This window comes from Silurus aristotelis (assembly GCF_946808225.1).
Source record: "Silurus aristotelis genome assembly, chromosome: 27".
NCBI lineage: Eukaryota > Metazoa > Chordata > Actinopteri > Siluriformes > Siluridae > Silurus > Silurus aristotelis.
Genome location: NC_139600.1, coordinates 4064612 through 4086210, shown reverse-complemented (window position 1 = coordinate 4086210; position 21599 = coordinate 4064612). Strand labels below are relative to the sequence as shown.

General features: G+C 40.8%; 2 protein-coding genes across 4 annotated transcripts in view; one reads left to right on the top strand and one right to left on the bottom strand.

The window, feature by feature from the left end:
• The window catches only part of eys (eyes shut homolog), a 307099-nt gene extending 302679 nt beyond the window's left edge, over nucleotides 1-4420 (top strand). For both annotated transcript variants that reach the window (XM_083532265.1, XM_083532266.1), the window contains one exon: nucleotides 50-4420. In XM_083532265.1, the coding sequence (XP_083388391.1) occupies nucleotides 50-1245 (1196 nt within the window). In that variant the 3' untranslated portion in view covers nucleotides 1246-4420. The remainder of the gene's footprint in view (nucleotides 1-49) is intronic.
• phf3 (PHD finger protein 3) lies at nucleotides 2436-18043 on the bottom strand. 2 transcript variants are annotated; one of them, XM_083532291.1, is made up of 16 exons: nucleotides 17902-18043; nucleotides 15673-15935; nucleotides 15412-15525; nucleotides 12457-13699; nucleotides 11848-12082; nucleotides 10935-10980; nucleotides 10736-10850; nucleotides 9104-9260; nucleotides 8831-8947; nucleotides 8601-8720; nucleotides 8383-8521; nucleotides 8097-8304; nucleotides 5853-6000; nucleotides 5684-5773; nucleotides 5398-5593; nucleotides 2436-4501 (listed from the first exon to the last, which is right to left on the bottom strand). In XM_083532291.1, exons 2-16 carry the CDS (start codon nucleotides 15908-15910, stop codon nucleotides 2766-2768), a joined length of 4902 nt encoding a protein of 1633 aa, XP_083388417.1. In that variant the 5' UTR covers nucleotides 15911-15935; nucleotides 17902-18043; the 3' UTR covers nucleotides 2436-2765. The 2 variants fall into 2 exon arrangements, with proteins under 2 accessions (XP_083388417.1, XP_083388418.1); XM_083532292.1 differs by having other exon boundaries at nucleotides 15673-15930; nucleotides 17902-18039.
• Nucleotides 18044-21599: the final 3556 nt, after the last annotated feature.

Genomic DNA, 21599 nt, shown 5'->3' with positions numbered 1-21599 from the left:
TGTGTATATACACTAGTAGAATAAACTCTTATCTCTGTCTACTCTCCAGGTGACTTCATCTGTCTGTCTTTGTCTGGAGGATTTGTACAGCTTCGCTACAATCTTGGCGACACAACAATTGTGCTACAGTCTAAAAACAAAGTGGACCTCATGGGTTGCACATGGCATACAGTGAAAGCTGGGAGAGAGGGAAACCAAGGCTATCTGGTTCTGGATGAGGAAAGCATAATTCGGAACACCTCTAAGGGCATGACCTCTCTCGATATTGGCACTGAAATTTTCATTGGTGGTGTGTCCATGCTGAATTTCGTGTCCCCTGACGCGGTGGAGGAAGAGCCGATCAGCTTCAGCGGGAGCATTCGCGAGGCCATCGTTAATGGTCGCGAGCTCGAGCTCACTGAGAGAGGGGCTCTGCGAGGGGTGAACGTGAAGGATTGGGACGGGACAAAGTGTGGCTACAAAGTATGCAAGAACAAGGGTTACTGCCAAGCAGACGGCCATGATTCGTTCGTCTGCCTTTGCCCTGCAGAGTGGACAGGCACATATTGTGAGCAGTCTATTTATTGCGAAGGAGCTACGTGCCAACATGGTTCCATCTGCATTCCAAACATTACATCAGCCACATATTCCTGCACGTGTGGCCTCGGATGGCAGGGAACACACTGCGAGCAGCGAGTGTCCACGCAAACCATTCACTTTGTTGGAAATTCCTATTTGAAATACAAAGACCCCAAGTACAGCACGAGAGATCTGACCCGCACACACTTTTCATTTAATCTTTCGGTGAGCTCAGGAGACGGGCTGATTCTGTGGATGGGCCTGGCGAAAAGTGAAAATGATGATTATCTTGCGGTAGGACTTCAGGACGGTCATCTCAAACTAGCCATTAACCTTGGTGAGAGGATTGCAGTGCCTCTCGTTTCCCGAAACACAACCCTGTGCTGTAATGAATGGAAATACCTGTCTATTACTCTTGATCGTACGATCATCCAAGCTCATGTCGAAGAAAAGAAGGTTATTTTTGAGGACATCGACCCGTTTGAGCACTACGTTTCCATGAATTATGGAGGAGTTTATTTTTTCGGAGGCTTCGAAATGAGCAGAGATGTAGGGTGGGTTACATCCGGTCTCTTTACAACAGGGTTTGTAGGACGTATCAAAGATGTTCTTTTGTATCAGGACACAAGCATGATGCAGATTCTGGAAAAGGCTGAGGGCTTTAATGTTTTTCAAGTAGATGATTAGTAGGCACTGACCGGGCACTGGGGAAAGTGTAATGCCTGATCAGTGTATATACAATCAATTTAAAATATTAACATATGATTAATAGTAGAGCTTGTGGCAACCTGACCATCACAACAATTAGTGTAATTCCAGATTTAGTCTCAATTTGCTGTTGATATCCTCTGTTTTTCTGATAAGGGTTTGCCCAAGATTCTTTAATGTGGCTATGTTGGGATTTGCCTATTATTAGGATCAAGAAGTGATGATGTACCAGGAGGCTTGGGGGTGTCCTCCAATCCATCCCAAAAGGGTGGGGGTCAGAGCCGGCCGTGTGCTGAACTCAAGTTGTGGTCTAAAGTCTTCGTGGACCTCGTCTTGTTCCCTGTGAAACCCACAAGTTTGGGCGTCTGAGATTCAGTCAGGGAAATTGTAATGCTACGGCATACAGAAATTCGATACAATTTCTAAGCTTCTAATTTTGTGCAAACAGTTTTGTAAAAGCCCCAAAAATTGTGTGATGGTCAGGAGTCCATGACATGGTAGTGCATGTCACGTTGGTAGAAGACAAATGGATCTGGTACAGTAGTGCATTTTAAGCACCAACTTTTAATATAAAAGTTACTAGCAACCAATATAATTTATTTTAAGGTTGTATGTAAACAATTTATTTAGTTGCTATTAGAATGGTTTATATATCGGTATGTATGTGTGTGTAAATTTGTATGTCCGACAACATACAATTTGTGTGTTTATATTCCGATGGTCCGACTAACAATTTTAGGTTCTTAGCGATACAGCAAAATTGTAATATAAGAATATTTAAAGTTTAATTCAGCAGGTACCGGCGTATACTCACGAATCCGGCGCCCATCCACATGCCCACTGCTACATACATACAGTGTTAATGTTTTGCTTAATTATTAACAAATGACAGTGTACTACATAATTATCGCCATTCTTTAAAACTCCTGCTTATTCCAGGTCATGGGGTCATCAGAACACATCTGCATCGTAAGTATATCGTTTACAAAGTCAGACTCCTTACATTACATATGTACTTCCTACACCAATTATTCTTATTCCAGTTAAATGAACATCACGACCTTTGGTTTGTCCATAACCACACTATTCCTTTTTTTTTTCTTTTTTTATTTAAAGTCAACAATAAAAAGAATTTATGAACTGTACATAAACAATGTGCCCAGAGCACGTTATCTCTACTGTTTTATAAACCAAAATGTACAGACACATTGACAATCAATGCGAATACAAAATGTTGAAGATATTTCTTAAAAATGCAGAAATCATGTTTTTTTTCCTTCTTCTTGGTGTTGGGTTTGAATTAATGACACGAAAGTCTGCTCAAGCTGATGTTAAACGAAGAAATGTCAATCCTGAACTATAAACATGAAATTAAACACTCTTAAAAGCTGCTTTTTAAATGTTATAAATAACTTTTTACTATGCAGTAAAATAAAATGTAAAAAAAAAATGTCTGGTCAACGATGTTGAAACGGGTGTGTCTAGATCGAGCATGATGATCACGAATGCCTGTCTCTCGAGTGTTTTTCGTGATCCGAGTCCCGTCTTTGTTTGTCCCTGTCCCTGTGGTGACCGCTGTGATGTCTCTCTTTTCGCCTCTCCCCATGTGAGTGTTTGCTCTTGTGTCTGTGCCTGCTCCGGCTTCGGCTCCTGCTGCGACTCCGGCTCTTGCTCCGGCTCCGGCTGCGACTCCTGGGCTTGTGCCTCTCGCGCTCGTAGTGTTGGCTCTTGTGCTTGTACCTCCCTCCGTAGTGGTCACGGTCGTCCTTTTTGAAGGGTTCTTCCAAGGGCCTGGACTTCCTGTCCCACAACTCGGAGCCCTGATCGCCCTTATTCAAAGGCGGCATATTCAGCATGGTGGAATCGGGGAATCTTGGAGTTGTGTAGGGCTGCGGGGGCCCACCGACTGCCTCTGGGATGGCCTGTGGAAAACATGCCGGAGGAGGCACTGCTGGCACCCATGGTGGGACGTGCATTGGATTTGGAGGATCATTATGAGGAAACAGCAGAGGGGGAGGATAACTGAACGGTGGAGGTATAAATGGTGCAGGGTTAGATGGGGGTGGGTAGGTGGGCACTGGGCCAGGGTGATAAGCATGGTCGACTGGTGTGGTGTGATAAGGAGGAAAAGGAGCTGGTGGAGGCCCGTGACTTGCAAAAGTGGGTGGGCTTAAAAGACGTCTGGACTGCTTAACACCTTCACATTTTCCAGACAATGAAATAGTAGTGATGGTCTGGATATCTTCAACAACTTTAAACTCTAATTGCGGCTGCGCAGACTCTGGTGCTGATGGCGGCCGTGACGGTGCAGACTGGCTGACTGAAGACTGGTCCGGTCTTGTTGACTGGGCGACTTTAGGTTGCGGTAAGTCTTTATTCGCAGACGACGGCTTTGTATCAACCGGTTCTGAAACATCAGTCTTTTGCAAAATGCCAGGCGTTGTAATGTCCTCCGTTTTGTGCTTGGAAACATCTTCAGTGGTATCATTGGTGCTCTCTGTCAATGGACCAGGAGCGGGTTCAATAGACAGGTTTGGGTCTTGACTGGACTGCGTACTTGGCGGTGGTGTACTTCCTTTTGTTTCAGTGCTGTCAGGCTCAGCAGTTTGCTGAACACTGGAAAGGCTAGAGAGGAAAGTCTCTGTTGAAACATCTCCTGGTTTATCCTTTAGTGATAATACGACTCCGCCTTCTTTTTCTTTCCCTGGGGAACTTGTCAGCTCTACACTCGAACCGGAGGGCTCTTGTTTTATCTCACCAGGTTTCGGATCTTTCTTTTTGATGATGAAACGGTCCAGTCTGGGGGTGGTGGGGGTTTTCGGAGGGCCGTGTCCCGAGGTTTGGCCATCAGAGCTAGACGCCTGACTGACTGCACTACCAGTTGCGTTCTTCGCTTCATCGTCCGAAGTGGCCTTGCCAGACGTGAGCACGCCTGGCAGGAAACGCAACGAGACATTTTCCTCGTCTTCAGCATCTAACCGGGATTCGGTCCCTGCTGATTTGCCAGGGTTTGCGCTCTCCTTTTTCTGTATCCGTCCAAGACTGCTTATGAATTCTCTTTCTTCATCTCGGACCACCGCAGGTTTCGGGGTAGAGTCTACCTGAGGCTTGGTCTCCAACAAGAAACTTGGAGGTTCACTAACCTCGTTGGTTAGTGAAAGAACCACAAAGTCTCTTTTGGGCCTCTGGCGAATGATTAGTCCAAGGAGGAGGTTTGGTCGGTTGGTCTCCAACCCTGTACCAAATTATTAGACAAAAAAGTTGGTTTAGAATGACATGCATGAGCGAATACAAGTCTCTCTCTCTATATATATAGCTTTTATTTGGATGAATAATGTCTCAGTAGTTTTTTTCTTTTTACTTTTTCCAAATACAATCTTGAATGAAATGCTATATTAGCTGACTTAGCTGTACTAGATTCATTGCTAAAATTTTACTTGTACCAAATGAAGACATTACAATGTTTCTCAGATCAGAAATAAAATTTTCAAAACCACTTGTTCAACCTCCACATCATAAAAGCATTTTTTCGTTCCTTTGAACAAATTGCGAAGACTTCGTTTAATTGGTTGTGTACAAGTGTCTGATTACCACATTGCCACCACATGATGTTGACGATCTTGTTTGCGACAGGGTTTCTGCAAGGTTTCACCGAGTCAAATTTAAGACCTTTTATCACGCCATCTAAAACGCACACGTTAGCAACCGGCCTTAATTAATTTTTTTCAAGCCAAGCAGCCCTAAACTTGCGCTTTCCCATGACTGAAAAATTAAATCCGTTTTACGTCTGTGGTACGATCCAAGAGAGACGTCTGCCAATAAGAGAAAGCTGATTGGTTGTTGTGTGTTTTTAGTCATAATACAGCGAATGATATTTGGACTGGTGAAAGAAAGAACTACAACTGAAACAAAAACATTCCAATAAAGACCGGTTTAAAATTATTTAAGACCTACAACAGCAAATGTATGACTTTTTAAGGCAAAAAATGTAAAATTATAAATTAGAGATTTAATTTTTTTACTTTTTCAGACCAGCAACTGAAACAAATCTCTAAAAGGTCCAAACTTTACTATTTGCGACGAATGGAAGAATTCCCTGGGAGTCATCGGTGCAAGTAAATCAAGTCTTACCTGGGCCATCGAATGGAACGATCTGGTGTGGGATTTTTTCGGTAGACCCAAGAGGGATGAGATACATGTCTTTAACTTGTCTGCGGTTGTTGGCAACAACACCATATCGCCTGCGACTACTAAAATAGGCATACAGCAAGGTGTACGAGATCTCGTCTTCCTCTGTGTCTGGGGTGAATCGGATTACGCATATTTCCTGTAAGATTCAAAAAACAACACGAGACCATAAGGTGTGGCGTTCATAAGATCATGTTAGAATATGTCCAGCAAAGCGAATCATTCTAACCTTTGTACCAGAGGCACGGATTTTCTCCACATAGTCCCAGACTGTTTGGGGAGAGATCCTTCCACCAACCTGTATGGTGTCTGGCAGATCCTGCAACATTATCATAAAAGAAATTAAAATTTCCCTGGAAATCAAATCTCACTTGTTTCCATCATCTAATGCCACCTACCTCAGTTAGATGGTCCAATGTTCCAGAGACTGGGTAAGCTTTTGTGAGGTAACGAGCGACGGATGGCATGTCTATATATCCGTTCCATAACGTTTCCAAACCAGCAAGGAACGCAACTGTATCTTCTTTACTGCTCACACTTTCTAACCTGTAAGCAAAGGTGTGCCTTAATGACATCATAGAAATTCATGCATTTAAAACGGTCATAATTCTGTAATGAAAATCACTACATTAGCGCCTCCAGAAATCACTGTCTGTTAACACAGTTTGCCATGTCATCCACAAATGCGAGGTAAATCTCTATCATGCAGAGTAGAAGGCATGCGTGAACACGATCCAGAAATGCCACCATCCTCTCTGGGCCAAAGCTCATTTAAAATGTACTGAGGCAAAGTGAAAAACTGTGGTCAGAAAAATAGAAATGCATTTCTTGTTGAAACAATGCACATCCACCGGGCTAAAGAGGAGAGGGACTATCTGGCTTGTTATCAGTGCTCAGTTCAAAATGCTAAATCTCTGATGCTCTGGGAACTACTTTGTGCCTGTGAAATTGGGAGACTGCACATTTTGGAAAGACTCCATCAATGCTAAACAGTATAATACAGGGTTTAGAGCAACAAATGCTTCTGTCTATTTGTGTCTTTTTTTTTTTTTTTTTTTCTTCAGGGAAGGGCCTGGATATTTGAGCAAGATAATGCTAACAGCATCCTGCATCTATCACAAGAGCATGACTACATAATAGAAGAGTCCGGGTGCTGAATTGGCCTGCCAGCAGTCTAAACTTTTCACTATTTGAAAACATTTGTCATGAAACGAAAAATTCAACAAAGGACACCCAGAACTGTTGAGCAGCTAGAATCCTGTTTCAGACACATATGGGACAACAGTCCTCGACCAAAACATTACACACAGACAATATAGTGGACCTGTTGCAGCAATCAAATAAAAAATAAAAAAAATTGTATTGGTATATTTTAAGTTTATTGTTAAGGATATGTTTTTTGTTTAATTGTAAATAAAATAGTTTTATGAGATTTGCATATCACTGCATTCTGTTTTTATTTACAATTTACTAGGGCTGCAACTACTAAACGATAAAATCGAGAATGAAATTCGTTGTCAACAAATGCCGCTAGCAATTAATTGGGCTGCTCAAGTTATGGGTTTAGCATGGCGGTGCGAAAACGGCGGGCCGTACAACGTCAACCGGCAGCACCAAAAAGTCCCACGTGTCAGATGAAGGCGAACATCAGCACGGTGAGCAAAAACAGTATTATCCTAATCGTGTGAAAAAGGTACACAGTTTATTGAAGTGCTATAGTGTAAACTGTTTAATTGCTAACTTGGGGACAGTCGCACTACATCTGTTCTGTCGTGACTCGCGAACAAACACAATCTATTTGTACTCAAATGCATATCTTTTCCTTTTCTTTTTTAAATAATCCTGTTAGCTTGCTGCATTTTTCCGTTCCATTCTCTTTATATATACACGTGTCTACTACAACAGTACCTTCTGTTATCAAACCTGATTAACTGCAGATTTACTGCGTTCAAATGCTTGTTTTCAATGTTTGTATATTTCATTTGTATTATATTTTATATAGATTTTTTCAAACATGGTTGTCAACTTGCCACCTGCGAAATGTAAACTGTAAATATGTGGCTTTTGCGGGGGGTTTTTAAGCACACTTTTATACATAATTACCCTGAATTAGTGTTTTTAGATACAGTGGAGCCTCGGTTTACGAACGGCCGGCCGTGCATATGTTTTGTTATACGAACATCGCGGGGGTGCGTTGGTTCTTTGCGCGCGCTTCCCAACTCGGCGACAACAGCCAAGAAGTTTCATTAGATCGGTTTTTAGTAAAAGTTGAAAAGATGCGAGTCAAAAACGGGAAGCGAGTCAAAAAAAAAAAACTTAGCCTAAGTGAAGATAGTGAAAGCCTTCCCGACATCATAACGGAAGGGGATTCCCCTCCTTCCTAGAAGTAACCCTTATCCTCCTTCACTCCTCCTCCTCTCTCTCACGCCAGCACCGACTCTCCTCCAAGGTAAACATTGTTTTTTTGTTTTTTTTTCTTTTAATTTGAGATTGTTACAATGTGTTGTTATACCGTACGAATTGATCGGACTGTGTCCACTGTATTCAAAATCGCCATTCCTACTATACTATAGTCCATTGTAAGGTTTTTAAATATTACGTTCCGAATAGAAAACCTACACTAGCGTGCTCGTCGCTTTTACCTTGACTCATAAGCAGGGAAGTTAAGAAGCCCTTCCTCCATCGCTCGCAGGGACAGGTCGTCCACCAGGGCCGATGCAGCAATCGGTGGAGGCGTGGGCGTGGGTTCGTGGCTCTCTGCTTCTGGAACCGTGGACTGCCTTCTAACAACAGTTGTGGCCACTTTGACAGCCTTAGTGGTCGCTTCCTCGACTGGTGGTGCCATTCGGCCTTGACAAAATAAATAAATAAATTTTGATTCAATTCGGAAAAATCAGTGTGAAGATTTTTAAGGCTTCAACCTGTTACCTGTGCAGATCTTGCAGTTAAGATCGAAAAGATGAGACTTGTGCAAGCTTGTTGTGTCTTTCGCTTTCTTGGGACTTTCTGCCTTTGATTCTGGCGTCTTTTCCTCCGACACCTCGACAGCTTTAGGGACAGGATCGGGCTGAAGGGAGAACCAAGACGCGTCTTATTAGAATTTGGATGCAGGGCTTACGTCTGTTGGACTCGAACTTTGGTCTTACCAAAGCTTCAGGGGCTTTCGCAGGTTCTTGGTTTTCAATTTCAATCTCCCCTTTGTGTGTGATTTTGGTGACTGGGCGTCGCTCTGCTTCCCGCTGCTCCTTCTCGATCATTTCAATTGTCTGCCAAAATAATGGACCGTGGAAAAAAAAACAACACATGATATGAATTACATCTCAAATATTAGTCTGATTCGCAGCCCAAAACGTCTGTCTGTATGGACGTTACTTACGTGTCGATTCTCCCTTTGTCGCCAAGCAGCCAGTTCCTTTGAGGCTAGTTCTTCTGCACTCATACGAACTAAATCTCTAGGAGGAATCTCCCCTTTGAGAACACGTTTAAATAACACCTGGGAAAAAAAAAGGCGTGCATACGTTTTTCCTTTTTTTTTTTATATATTCAGGAGGTTGCGCAAAACCGGAAACCAGATTCATATTTTGGAATAAAAAAATCGATTTCATTTCTAATCACTTCTCAACGATATAATGGTAGAAAATAATCTTACATTATTCTTTGTGTCTCTGAGATTGAACATCAAGCTTCGATATTTGTTCTTGTACTTGCTGTCGACGCCTTGGAATAAGGCAAAAAGCTCCTTTTCTGTACCTCTGGCCAGTTCCGCTGGCTTCTCTCTTGAAATCTTCAAGTCGGATTCCTTCAGCCTTTGAGCAAACGGTTAAAACAAGATAAGAGAACGGAATAAACAATAAACCATAAAGCGCCTCTGCAATGATTCAACACAATAGCACAAAGTCGTTCTTCAAAAGATCATCTCGATGCACAGCCGACGCTAAGATGCGAAACGATTCATTTACGATTTCGATTTAACACAATTCGATTCACTGGGGGGAAAAAATATGATTTAATAAGTCAATTCAACCAATTTACTTAAGTGCCTTCTGACGTCGAACTCATGGCCCCTTTCACAGACTGGTCTTTATTGCAAAAAGATCAAATAAAAATAAAACCAGACGTTCTTTTTCCTGTTGTGTCTACAGGAAGTTACAGCTCTACCTCTGCCATGTTAATCTGTATCCTATGTGACTCTCAGGACACGCCTCGGTCTCTGTAGTGTTGCGGTACGTAATATTCATATAGTGGCAGCCGTGCTGAGAGGGATGAAAAATCGGTCTACATGTAAAATACTGGTCACAAGTTAATAGTCACATTCCAAACTATATATATATAATCTACTAAAAATTATATAGAAATGATTTGGGGGATTTTTAGGATGCAAATGTGTTTAAAAACAAACATACAAACTTGTATCCGAGGCATCGCATCGTTAACGTTTTTGCCGATTCACTAAATACTAGGGATGCACCGAAATGAAAATTCTTGGCCGAAACAGGAAAAGGAGGAAAGCAAGACCGAAACACCGAAAGAAATTATGGCAATTATTATTACCATTGCATTTATGGCTATGACTGTGCACTAAACTTACTAAAATCAAGGCATTTCAATTGCATAAATTAATATTAAAGTTTCAAAGAATAAATCAATTACGAATTATGAAAATATTTATTTATAGCACATTGCAACAATGCACAGGATAAAATAAATAAAAATGTAGTCTTAAATGTTTAACTTAAATGCACTCATGTGTACATTAAATAATATTGTACAGACCCTCTGGCCTGCTGAAAGGTTGTACAATTAAATACGTTCTTTCATAAAAACAAAGTGCATTCAGAACAAGTGCAACTGCTTAAAGATACAACAATACAACAATATCACTGCGAAACTTCCTGCCTTTCCAAAAACGTCCGCCGCAGACGGAGTGCGCATGCTCGGAGGGGTTTTGCTTTTCTGTGCGCTGTTCCTCTCATATTCAGCATAGCGATCGGATGTTTGGATTTCAAATTAAACCCGACGTGGAGAAAGTTTTTGCAGACGCACCCCCTCTTGAAATTTCGGCATTACATGTTTTGCAAATCGCTCTCCGTGGGTCTTTCTCAGATATACTGAAATACGTCCACACCGCAGACATGTTTCTTCAGACATGCACGTGCAGGCAGCGGTTTCTGTTTGCGTCATCACAACAAACTGTTTCATCTTCGGTGGCCGAATATTCGGTGCATCCCTACTGAATACCAGTACAAGGTAGCGCTAAAAAGTACTGTAACACACTCCATACCTCTTCAGGAGAATCTCCTCTAATGAGTCTCGGACACTCCTCCTGATTTGTCCAGTGGATGGTTTCTTCAAGCTTGGAAGAGAAATCTTAGCCTTCTTCACCTTCACGGATGATCCTAAGAAAACAAAAGCGCACTAGTAATTAAAGATTCTAAGATGATGATCATAGGGAATAGGGAAGTGGGAAACAACAATCTTACCGGTTTTCTGTGCTGAATCCACTGACGATCGTCTTTCTCCCGAATCCTGGTTGGAAATGACAGAAGGGTTACCCTGCAGTGTGTTATAGCATATAGACACCTAAAATCGCCCACTCAAACAGCAGGGTGCAAACCTCTGGTGCAAAACCTCCATTTGGTTACTTGATTGGAATCCAATTTGATTTCCATTGCACTTTTAACAATGGTCAGAAAAAATGTTCACTTCAATATTTTAGGTACAAAAATATCCCAAAAAATGTAAATAGTTACAAACTGTAAAAGCAACTCGATGTTCATTCATGCAGCAGCTTCTTCAGGATGACTTAGTAAATATAAAAAGTTTTTTACTTATTTATTTTTATTAAATGGCATCATCAGCACTGCGCTAAACGTATAAATGGAAGTTTTATAGCTTTTTATCTCTGTAAAGCTGTTTTGGGACAATGGGCGTTGTTAAAAAAAGGCTCTACAAATAAAATTGTTATTTTGATGATGCTCAAAATATCGCCTATTACTAAGCCCGTGATGAGCTCTAATGCAAACCAAAACCTATGGGGACATTGTTCAATTGTTTGTTTACATTTATGGCATTTGGCCCACGCCCTCATCCAGAGCGCCTGCAATTTATCAAATTGTTACAAATGAGCAGCTATTGAGTTAAAGGCCTTGCTCAGGGGGGCAGGAGTGGCAACTTGGTGTGGCTGTGATTTGAACTCATGGCATTCGGCTCCCAAGGCCAATGCCGACACTAAGCAACCATCTTGTCAAATACAGCACCACTGAACCATGTACAGAACACTCAGAGAGGCACAGGTCCTAACACACACTGTTAAAAAAACAACACAATCTAGCAGAAGTTTAAACAACCGCCAAATATTTTTTCAGATCCAGGATCCAGGAACAGAAGCATTACCTTCCTAAAGGGCCGAATTCCTCCGGCCGTGACTGATGCGTCAGGTGCCGGTTTCTGATCGGCCAGGGAATTGGTGTCTGCGTTCTCGCTGTTGCCTTTCCCACCTTCGTCAGCGCAGCACTTTAGACAAACAAACTCCTGGTCGTCTTTTTCCATTTGTTGTACTTTAGCCAGGTCCAGGCCGATGCAGTCACCGTGGAACCAGTCGTCGCAGCGCCCGCAGCCGACCATGAATCTGCAAATACACAGTGTGTGTTACGGCGCTGTCCTGGGATGCCGTCGTGATCAGAAATCAATCGAGGTTGAAAATATTGGTCTCAAATTATTGGCCACTTTCGAAAACAATGGCAGTATAACTACTAATAATTCTATAGAAATAAACTTTATTTCTTTTCGTTCAAAACGATGCATCGGAATACTAATGCGAATCTCACAATCCCGTCTATACAGGATTCATTCTTAGGGTTCCTTAAGCATTTTATATACCATGGGGCGTATGCCAACAGGGTTTCATGAAGTGATCTCCTTATGCAACACATTTATGATGTACCCACACATCTGCCCCAAAATAAATCAGATGGTTCATCCGTGGATATAAAGGATTAATACCTGTTGCTGTGTGGTTTATTACATAATCCACACTGTTTGCTTGAGTCCCATGCTGATTCAGTGTCAGGAGCAGGTGTTGGTTCCCCTTCGCCAGACCCCTTCTTTACCACAGGAGCGTTATCAGGAATAAAGAGCTCGGGTTCGTCTATAGATACGCTCCTGCTGCTTCTGCTTCTTTGTCTCTGCAAAATCTTTTCCGGTTTCTTGAGTTTCGTTTTCTCCGGTTCTTCCTCCGCTGCCCCGTCCTTCCCTGACTGACTTTGTTTGATCCCGGATGGTGATGGATTGTGCGGCTTCTTCACCGAAGAAGGAGATTTGTTCGTAACGGCTTTAGCACCAGGACTGGAATCTGACGACGGCTTTCGGTTGATTGTGGGAGAGTGCAGAGCAGCAGGGCTGGCGATGTGTTTTGCCGGATCACAGGCTTGCTCCTTTTGTGGTTTCAGGGCTTGTTTGGGTTTCAGAGACAGGGCCGGCTTGCCTTGAGCGTCGGGTTGATTTTCCGCTGTGCTCTTCAGCACTTTTTTCTCTTGCGGTTTGTGAAGCTTGGACCCCTTGTGCAGGACGCCTGCTTTGCTAAGCTGCTTGTTTTTTGATATGTCCAGTGGCTGCTTGGGTTTCACAAGCTTTTTAGCAACGGTTTTCTCCTGTTTGACGTTTGTTTCTTCCGTCTTGCATTTGCTCGGCTTTTCGGGATCGTTCTGGTCGGCGGCTTTGGCGTCCGTGGATACTTCTTCCTCGCCGTTGGTGTGTTGGACTTCGTTCGGGTTCACGTACGGTCCTAAATCCATAGGCATTTCGTTGGCTTCCTTCTCAATGACATTAAGCTCTTTAACAATCTCTGGGGCAGGTTGAACATCCAATGCCTGAGCCTGTTCCAAATTGAACCCGTTGCTTTCCGTGCTCAAGGAATCCTCCGGGAAGCTCAATGACTGCGGAGCGCCTGTACCGGATGATCCGGAAATGTGCGACGGTCCAGGCAACAGTTCAATTTTGTAGCCCCCTACTGTCACTGTTAGACGCCTTAACACAACCACGGGATTCATCGATGGGTCGACGTGAACTTTCTGGACGTTAAACCGACGGCTAAGCAAGTCGTCCCGTTTCTCCTCCGCCGAGATGTTCCCCGCTCCTGGTTCTTCTTCGTTCTTTGCTCCGGATACACGGCCTTCGGTGGAAACCCCTCTGAATGGACCGGAGCGCCTCATCTGTCCACCTCTACCACGGCCTCTAGATGACAGAGCTAAAAAAAAAAAAAAAACACAGAAAATACGATGTAAAAAAAAAAAAAAAGAAGTATGGCACATGAATGAATGGCTCCATAACGAAAAATAAATGTGTTTACACCATATAACCTATTATTTTCCGAACATTGACCACAGGCAGAACACCTGCTCATTAGTAAGAAATGTTATTCTAAATCTAATCATCCTTTCAGATAAAGTGTTTATAGAGCTGTTACTGCGTCAGCTATAGTCTCTAAATGCTAAAAATACATTTTAATTAAATTTATATTTACTAGTTTTTTTTTTCTTTTTACTATTAGTCAAGCTTTAAAGGCCAGCTGCGACATCCATAAATGTAGGCTGGATTTTGTTTTTGTTTTTTAAACACCATGCCAACTTCTATGGCTGTTTATTTGTATAACTACGCCAGGTTTAGTTAGACAAATATAAAACTAACTGGGAGGTTCAAAATATTTTTTAGGACTAAATGTGGATTAACCTTATCAAAAGTTTTAACAGGATAGAAATGTTACAGTCCAGCAAAATATGTTCAATGGACAATTTGTGAAATTTTCACCTGATAATAAAAAACATATGTTTGTGTCCAATATGGCATCATGTGTAAATAACTTGATCCCCACAGGTGTAAGAAAATATCGATACGTGTAAGAATCGCGATATTTTGTTTGCCGATACTGTAGCGATCCTCAAAAACACAATACGGATATAAAAAATAAATAAAAAATTTGTTTTGGGTTTACATCCCGACTGCTAGATAGACAGCAGGCTTCTTATCTCTGAACTTAAACATCATCGTGATACGTATCGTATCGTCAGATCATTCTTCTTAGGGGCTATACTGACAATCCTTTGGAAGTTTAATCTTCTACATGTTACCCTGACATACTGTATCTGCTTTGTAACAATCGGACACAATCAAATTTAAACATACAGATCACAACATTGCTGACAAAAGCGAAATGAACAATGAGTTGATCCAAGTTATTTATTTCATTTTTAGCCAATTCTCAATATTTGAAGCAACAAGAACCTTTAGGGAATTTGATCTTTTTTCGTGTGATACTGTATACAAGGTTTTTATTGTATTTTATTAAGTTAGTTTTTTCTACCCATCATTTAAACTAGGTTATCATACTGTTATTGTACGTTCCACATTAGACCATTTATCTGTTTTGACGATTAATCAGTACTGTCATTGCTATTACTGGCTATCAGGAACAAAAATAATAATACCAATAGTTTTTCCGGGTTGCTTTATAGGGTACGAGAGCAGCCTCTAGAGGCAAAATCACTGACACCACGTGCTGTTGATATGGGGTGTCTGTTTAATTCATTTTGGATGTAACTGTTTTTATTTATTTATAGTGTTACTTTGTTTGATTTTGAATGCGTCAAAAAATTCATCAATATTCATTAACATAATTGATATATTCACATTTAGTTCATTAAGCACATTTTCATGATTATCCTTTTTTTTAGTAAGGTTTATTACTACTTTACAAGGAGTATTAGGATTTTTTTATTGAAAAATTTTTTTATGCAGTATCTATTTGAAAAACTAGTGATTAATCTGTTATCTGCAAGTACGATCCAACGTAGCTATCGGTTTTAGTCAAAACCGCTATCAACCGACCTCTATTTAGTGCAATATGTGCACAAGGCAATATCACGATCTTAGTATTAAAATGTTGCTCGCTCTCATTTATACCGGTTTGTTTCCTCTGTGGCGGAGTGGTGCCTTTCCTCCTGCCTCTGGGACATTTTGCCGGAGTCTCATCCCCATCAGCAGACTCGCTGAAGCCTGAAGCTTTCATATCATGGTCTGAAACAATATTAATAAAATAAAAAAAATAAAAAATGCAAAAAAAGTAAAAAAAAAAATAAATAAAAAAAAAAAAATAAGAAAGAGTCCTTAGTCTTTTGCTAGTTTTGATATGCTAATATTTATGAGTAAAGTACATCTTTGCACCTAATGAGCTGGAAAGCTGAAAGTTAGCATCATCATTTTCCAAGAGATGAAACTGTGGACTGGCAGATCCAAACATGGGATCCTTGTCACTGAGCATGTTCTTGAGCGAATCTTCTGGTAGGCTTTGGCCCGATGGAAACTCATCACTTGCTTCACATTCCAAGGTCTGGCCGAGGAGCAGGGAGTCTTCTAACTGATCGCTGGGAATCAAATGGTTAAACGTGCCAACTATATCCATGAATGCTTCCACTGCTAAGACTGCTCTGAAAGAAGAAAAGGAAGACAACACGTTTTATTAAATTACTGCTAACTAACTGTAGCCTTGGCACATAAAGCAGGAGTAGGCAACTGATAAATGTGTTCGCTAGCACACTGGGCATGCAGATGCTCTGGTATGATGTCCAGGGCTATGATTTGGTTGCCTAGAAAATGAATTCACCAGGCAGCTAATGCAACATAACATTTTCTACTTGTGTGTAATTATGCATGTAGACGACGATGGGACGTTCCACTACTATAGAAGTGTTTGCAGGACACTTTACGAATCTGAGCATGATACGATATTCACTGTGAAATGAACTAATCGTTTATAAATAAGTATTTTGTTGTTGTTTGTTGATGACCCTTCATATAGTGATCTTATTCATTATTAAACGAAAGACAGTCACTTGGCACTTCTGCTGTTTGCAATAATGTTACTTCAATGTAGTACCAGTCAAGTTTGAAAATCGGAAACTATCGAAACTGTATGGAACTGTGTTGTAGAAAAATAAATAAATTACCATGAATAATTTCTAATTCTCCTTGAAGCATTCCTGCAAATCAGCAGTTTCTAAGAACGCTTATTCAAATAAACTTATCCTCTGCAGCAGAGGTAGCTCTTGGTCTTCCTTTTCTGGTACAGTCTTCATTAGAGCCTGTTTCATCATAGAGTTTGATGGTTTTGGAGACTACGCTTGAAGTTTTTGCGATTTTGAGAACTGAACGACCTTTTATCATTTCTTAATGTAGTGATGAGTCTTTTCTCATTACTTCACCGAGTGTTTCTTGCCATAAAATTGATTTGTACAGTAGTTGCACAAAAAGGACCATTGACTCTGTACACAGCTTTTCGTCTACACAATGGTTTCTAAAGCACATCAAGAATTCAAGAAATATCAAGTGAACTTTTACTAAGACGCAGCTGTGGATTAAAAACCATTTCAGGTGACAACCTCATGTGAGTTCGCTGAGCTGGAATAAAAAAAACTAAATATACAATCGGATATCTAAAACATATTCTGGGTTGCTTTACACATTTTATTTTTGTTCACTACTTTATTCCTGGTCTTTCATAGTTTGGATTCCTGAAGTATTAATGTACAAAGTTGAACATCATGAAGAAAAAAAGAAAAAAAAAGTGTTTCCAAAGTTTTGACTTTTACTATATTTATTTATTCGAAATATATTAAAATATATATCTTGGGGAGAAAAAAAAAGCCAGAACAAATAAAACCACCACACTACAGATCTTTTCTGGACTCCTCACAATGTGCTTGTTTATCAGCGTAAATATGAATACGTCCACCCCTATTGTGCAATAAGTCCCGCCTCCTGAGCTAGGATTGGTCAGAAGTTAATGGTCGGAACTGGTCCTCAGAGCACCGTCCAATCACAATCAAAGTGGTGGAGTCTTCTCAGCCAATCCTGACGCAGGAGTCGGAATAAGGGTAGGAGAAGAGAATACTCTGACCTAGCATTCTATGTTGTAGGCCTGACTAGCCGAGAACTAGCGAAGCAAACTTCGAGTGTTTCCTGCAAGCCTGTGATTTTCATCTCGAGCTTCTCCGATGCTCAATAGGTTCACTGAAACGTAGGAAGTGCACCAAAAAGTCTGAGCGCTGAGGAGCGGCATGACTTCGAACCAGGACGCAGGCCGTGTTAGCTCGGCTAATCAGTGTATGATATGACGGGGAACGAGTTGACTGGCTTGGACATGCACGACCGCGGCGACCTCGCTTCACGGTTTATCCTCCTGAGATGCATCTGAATGCATTGCTCTTGCTGCGACTGTCGCTCTGCCCCAAGCAGCAACTTGGAAAACTCTGGTGCGCAGGCTGGAGCTATAAACAAGGCCGTGTGCTCTTCCACCTTGCAAGCCAACGTTAACGCCCACCTCACGCCTCAACCCACTCGACTACGGTTCATCGTATACATATAAAAAAATATATATATATATATATGCATTACCTTATAGTCCAGAAGCCAGAGCATATTTCTGAATGCTCAGCAGGTTCAGTCACACCATGCTCTCCATTCCCACTTCAGATTAACAGCTTGCACTTCCCCTTCCCATGCAACAGAACAAACTCAACTGCAATACACCTTCTCACCTGTAGGGGTTTGAAAAGGGGACCGTCTTCCAGCACACCGCCCTCTACCGGCCCAGGCAGGGAAATACGAGCAAATAAACTTCACAACTAGGTGCAATATTACACTGACGATAAATACAAGAACCCGAACAGCGTTTACACTACACTAATCCGGATCAGTCTGCGTCGAAAAAAGTTTCGCATCCACACTACCGCTTTCAATTGTTTCCTGAAAGTTGCTCGTCCACACTAAAACGTCTAAAAAAAAAAGCTCCAAAAGAGGCAAATACTGTACGCTATGTAGTGCAATGCACAGGAAACAATTGCAGTTCATCTTATCAGTCTACTGGCCCGAGTCGTTCGTTCTTTTGTCACGTGACTTCAAAAGATGCTACACAATGCAATAGATCTTGGTCTGAATGTTTAATTCCATTAAGGGAGTCACGTGACAGAAGAACTCGAGACATGGACCAGAAGATATGAGAGGTGAGACACATTCATAATTTGTCCTTAGACACATTTCCTATTTTCCTTATAGGAACTATAGTCAAAGGTTGTGTATGACGTGTGTGTGAATGAGAGGGAGGGCAGTGGAGGGGTGCGGTTGCAGGGAGAAGAGGTGGAGGAGTTCAGGTACCTGGGGTCAACAGTGCAAAGTAATGGAGAGTGTGTTAGAGAAGTGAAGAAAAGAGTGCAGGCAGGGTGGAGTGGGTGGAGAAGAGTAATAGCAGGAGTGATTTGTGATAGAAGAGTATCTGTGAGAGTGAAAGGGAAAGTTTATAGGACTGTGGTGAGACCTGAGATGTTGTATGGTTTAGAGACAGTGGCACTGAGTAAAAGACAGGAGGTGGAGCTGGAGGTAGCAGAGCTGAAGATGTTGAGGTTTTCGTTGAGAGTAATGAGGATGGACAGGATTAGAAATGAGTTTATTAGAGGGACAGCGCATGTAGGACGTTTTGGAGACAAGGTGAGGGAGGTGAGATTGAGATGGTTTGGACATGTGCAGAGGAGGGACATGGGGTATATCAGTAGGAGAATGCTGAGGATGGAGCCACCAGGAAGGAGGAAAAGAGGAAGACCAAGAAGGAGGTTTATAAATGTGGTAAAGGAAGACATGGTTTCATAACACCTCTGCAAAGATTCGATTGTGGGATTGGTGGACGAATCAGTCTTCTCTTATCGAAGCATCGACCCTTTGGGGGCAGCCCAATAGTCACACAGTGTAAAATGTCTCATAAAGCGACGTCATTAAAGTGACTAAGGGACTATAAGAGTAATAAAACACGCCATCACACCACCACTTTTCATGATTTTCTTATAAAGGTGCACTTTCTTTCTTACATTCTGATATCTGCTCAAACTGGAGTCACTTTGCAGAAAAGCAGAAAAATCCACTAGTGAAGGCAAACAAAAAAGCGTAAAAATGTGAAAGAAACAGGAATAAATCGGACGACTTCAAATGACTGCCTGCTTTTATAATGCAGAAGGATAAGATGGAGAGGAACAGGATGAAAGGATGGAGGAAGAGGACGATGGAGAGCTTTGATCTGACACAAAACCCAAACTCTGCATTTTCTGGGGGGGTTTTGGGGGGTTTTATAGAAATAATAAAAAGAAAAAGATAAATACAACATTTTACACATTAAATAATACAATATAATATAATAAAATATAATAGGTAACTACAACCTCTGATTAACAACATATTACTCACATTACATATCGCATGTGCCATTATGGCGAAATGGAGAAACCCTGTGTAAAAAAACTAAGTACACCCTTACTGCTTCCATAGAAATTAGGAGGCTAAGCAGCAGCGAGATGCTCCTGATTAAATGCCCTTCTAATTTAGTTGTGAAGGCTTGAATGCTTCGGTACCATTTTCCAGACAAAACGAGAGTTCTTCTACTTCCTGATGATGCCCCACATTACGGTCTTCTCAACAGCAATCCTGGAGTCATTTGGTGGTACTGAAGGTGACATCCCCAAGAAGGTGTTTGGGTCCAAAAGGCTCAGGTTCCTAATAAGTTGCTGCGGCATGATGATGTTAAGCGTTGAGCTGAAATCGATGGACAGCATTCAATGTTTTGTTGCTGCTCCAATCCAGATGGTGTTTGATGTGCACAGGACAGATCAACAGCTCCTCTGCTGGGCGTTTTTGTTATTGAAGTTTATGTTGGACTCCCATTTCAGGTCTTGGGAAATAGTAGTGCCCAGAAACTTTTTCACAGGTGGCACATTGCTTTTGGATATTGTAAGGGGGAAAAGTGTTGAGGGGTGTTTCCTAAAGTCCACTATCATCTCCACAGTTTGGAGTGTGTTTAGCTTTAGGTTGTTCTGACTGCACAATAGCACCAGCCGCTTCACGTCCTGCTGATATGCAGACTCATCCGCCATCTTGGATGAGTCCGATGAGCATGGTGTCATCTGCAAATTTTAGGAGTTTAACCAAGAAAGTTAGCAGCATCTCTACTTCCTGAGATAGAAAGAAAAATTAACATAGTGAACTTTTTACTATATTTTATGTAAATTTTATTAGCAAAAATGGGCATTATTTTATTATTATATTATGTATTTTTTATATTATTGAATTATCATATTACATGTAGTTCTGTATTGTTTATTTTTCCTGTTTGCAAAAAGTTGGACAATCCCATCTATACAATGTGCATAAAATAAAGTTTGTTATTGTAACGAAGGTCCATACTCCATTAAGGAAACATCCTTGTCTATTAGTCTAGTTTTAGACTTTCCATTAGGGTCAGTTTATACACACTTGTGTTCACACACTATCTTTTAAGAACCTAATGAACATACCATAATTTGTTTTTTTCACGAAATTTGTGTTTTTCATTTTTTCCATAAATTTTTTTTTCTAAAATTGTCTTGACAATTCTTGGCCACTTTTTATGTTATGACCAAAAATACTATAATTTGTAACTCGAACAATGCAGATAAAAAAAAAAAAAAAAAAAAAGGTAAATGTGTCATTTATATCCATGGGCATAAGCAAACTGTAAAAATGAAAGCTACAGCTACGAGTCACCACTAGGGGGTAGAAGAGATTCAGTTAAGGTTTATTAGTGCAAACTTGCAAAAAAAAGTGCAAAGAACTCATGGGTTTTTTTTTGCTTCTTAATATAGTTTGTGTACGTTTTCTTTTAAGATTTTTTTTTTATTTTGCAATTCACAATTAAGTGATATACATATCAGCAAAACATCAGTACTAATTTTTTTAATTGAAATTTTTTTAACAGTTTTTTCTTTTTCTTTGTGTTCACACACTATAGTCTAAGAAAATACCACATTATGTAACTTGTTCAATGCACAGTTTAAAAGCGTATCTCATGTCCATGATTGATTATTTAATGATATTAAACATTAAATATATATAAATATATAAAAAATGATATATTGCATGCAAAAGGTTTAAAAATACCATCTATACAATGTGCTTTTTTAAATTATTTTATCCATTTTAACGTTGTCTATGCTTCATTAAGGGAGGTAGGGAGGTGTTCACACACTAAGTTCTAAGAAATTAATGTTGAATATTATGCAACTTGTGTTGCAATG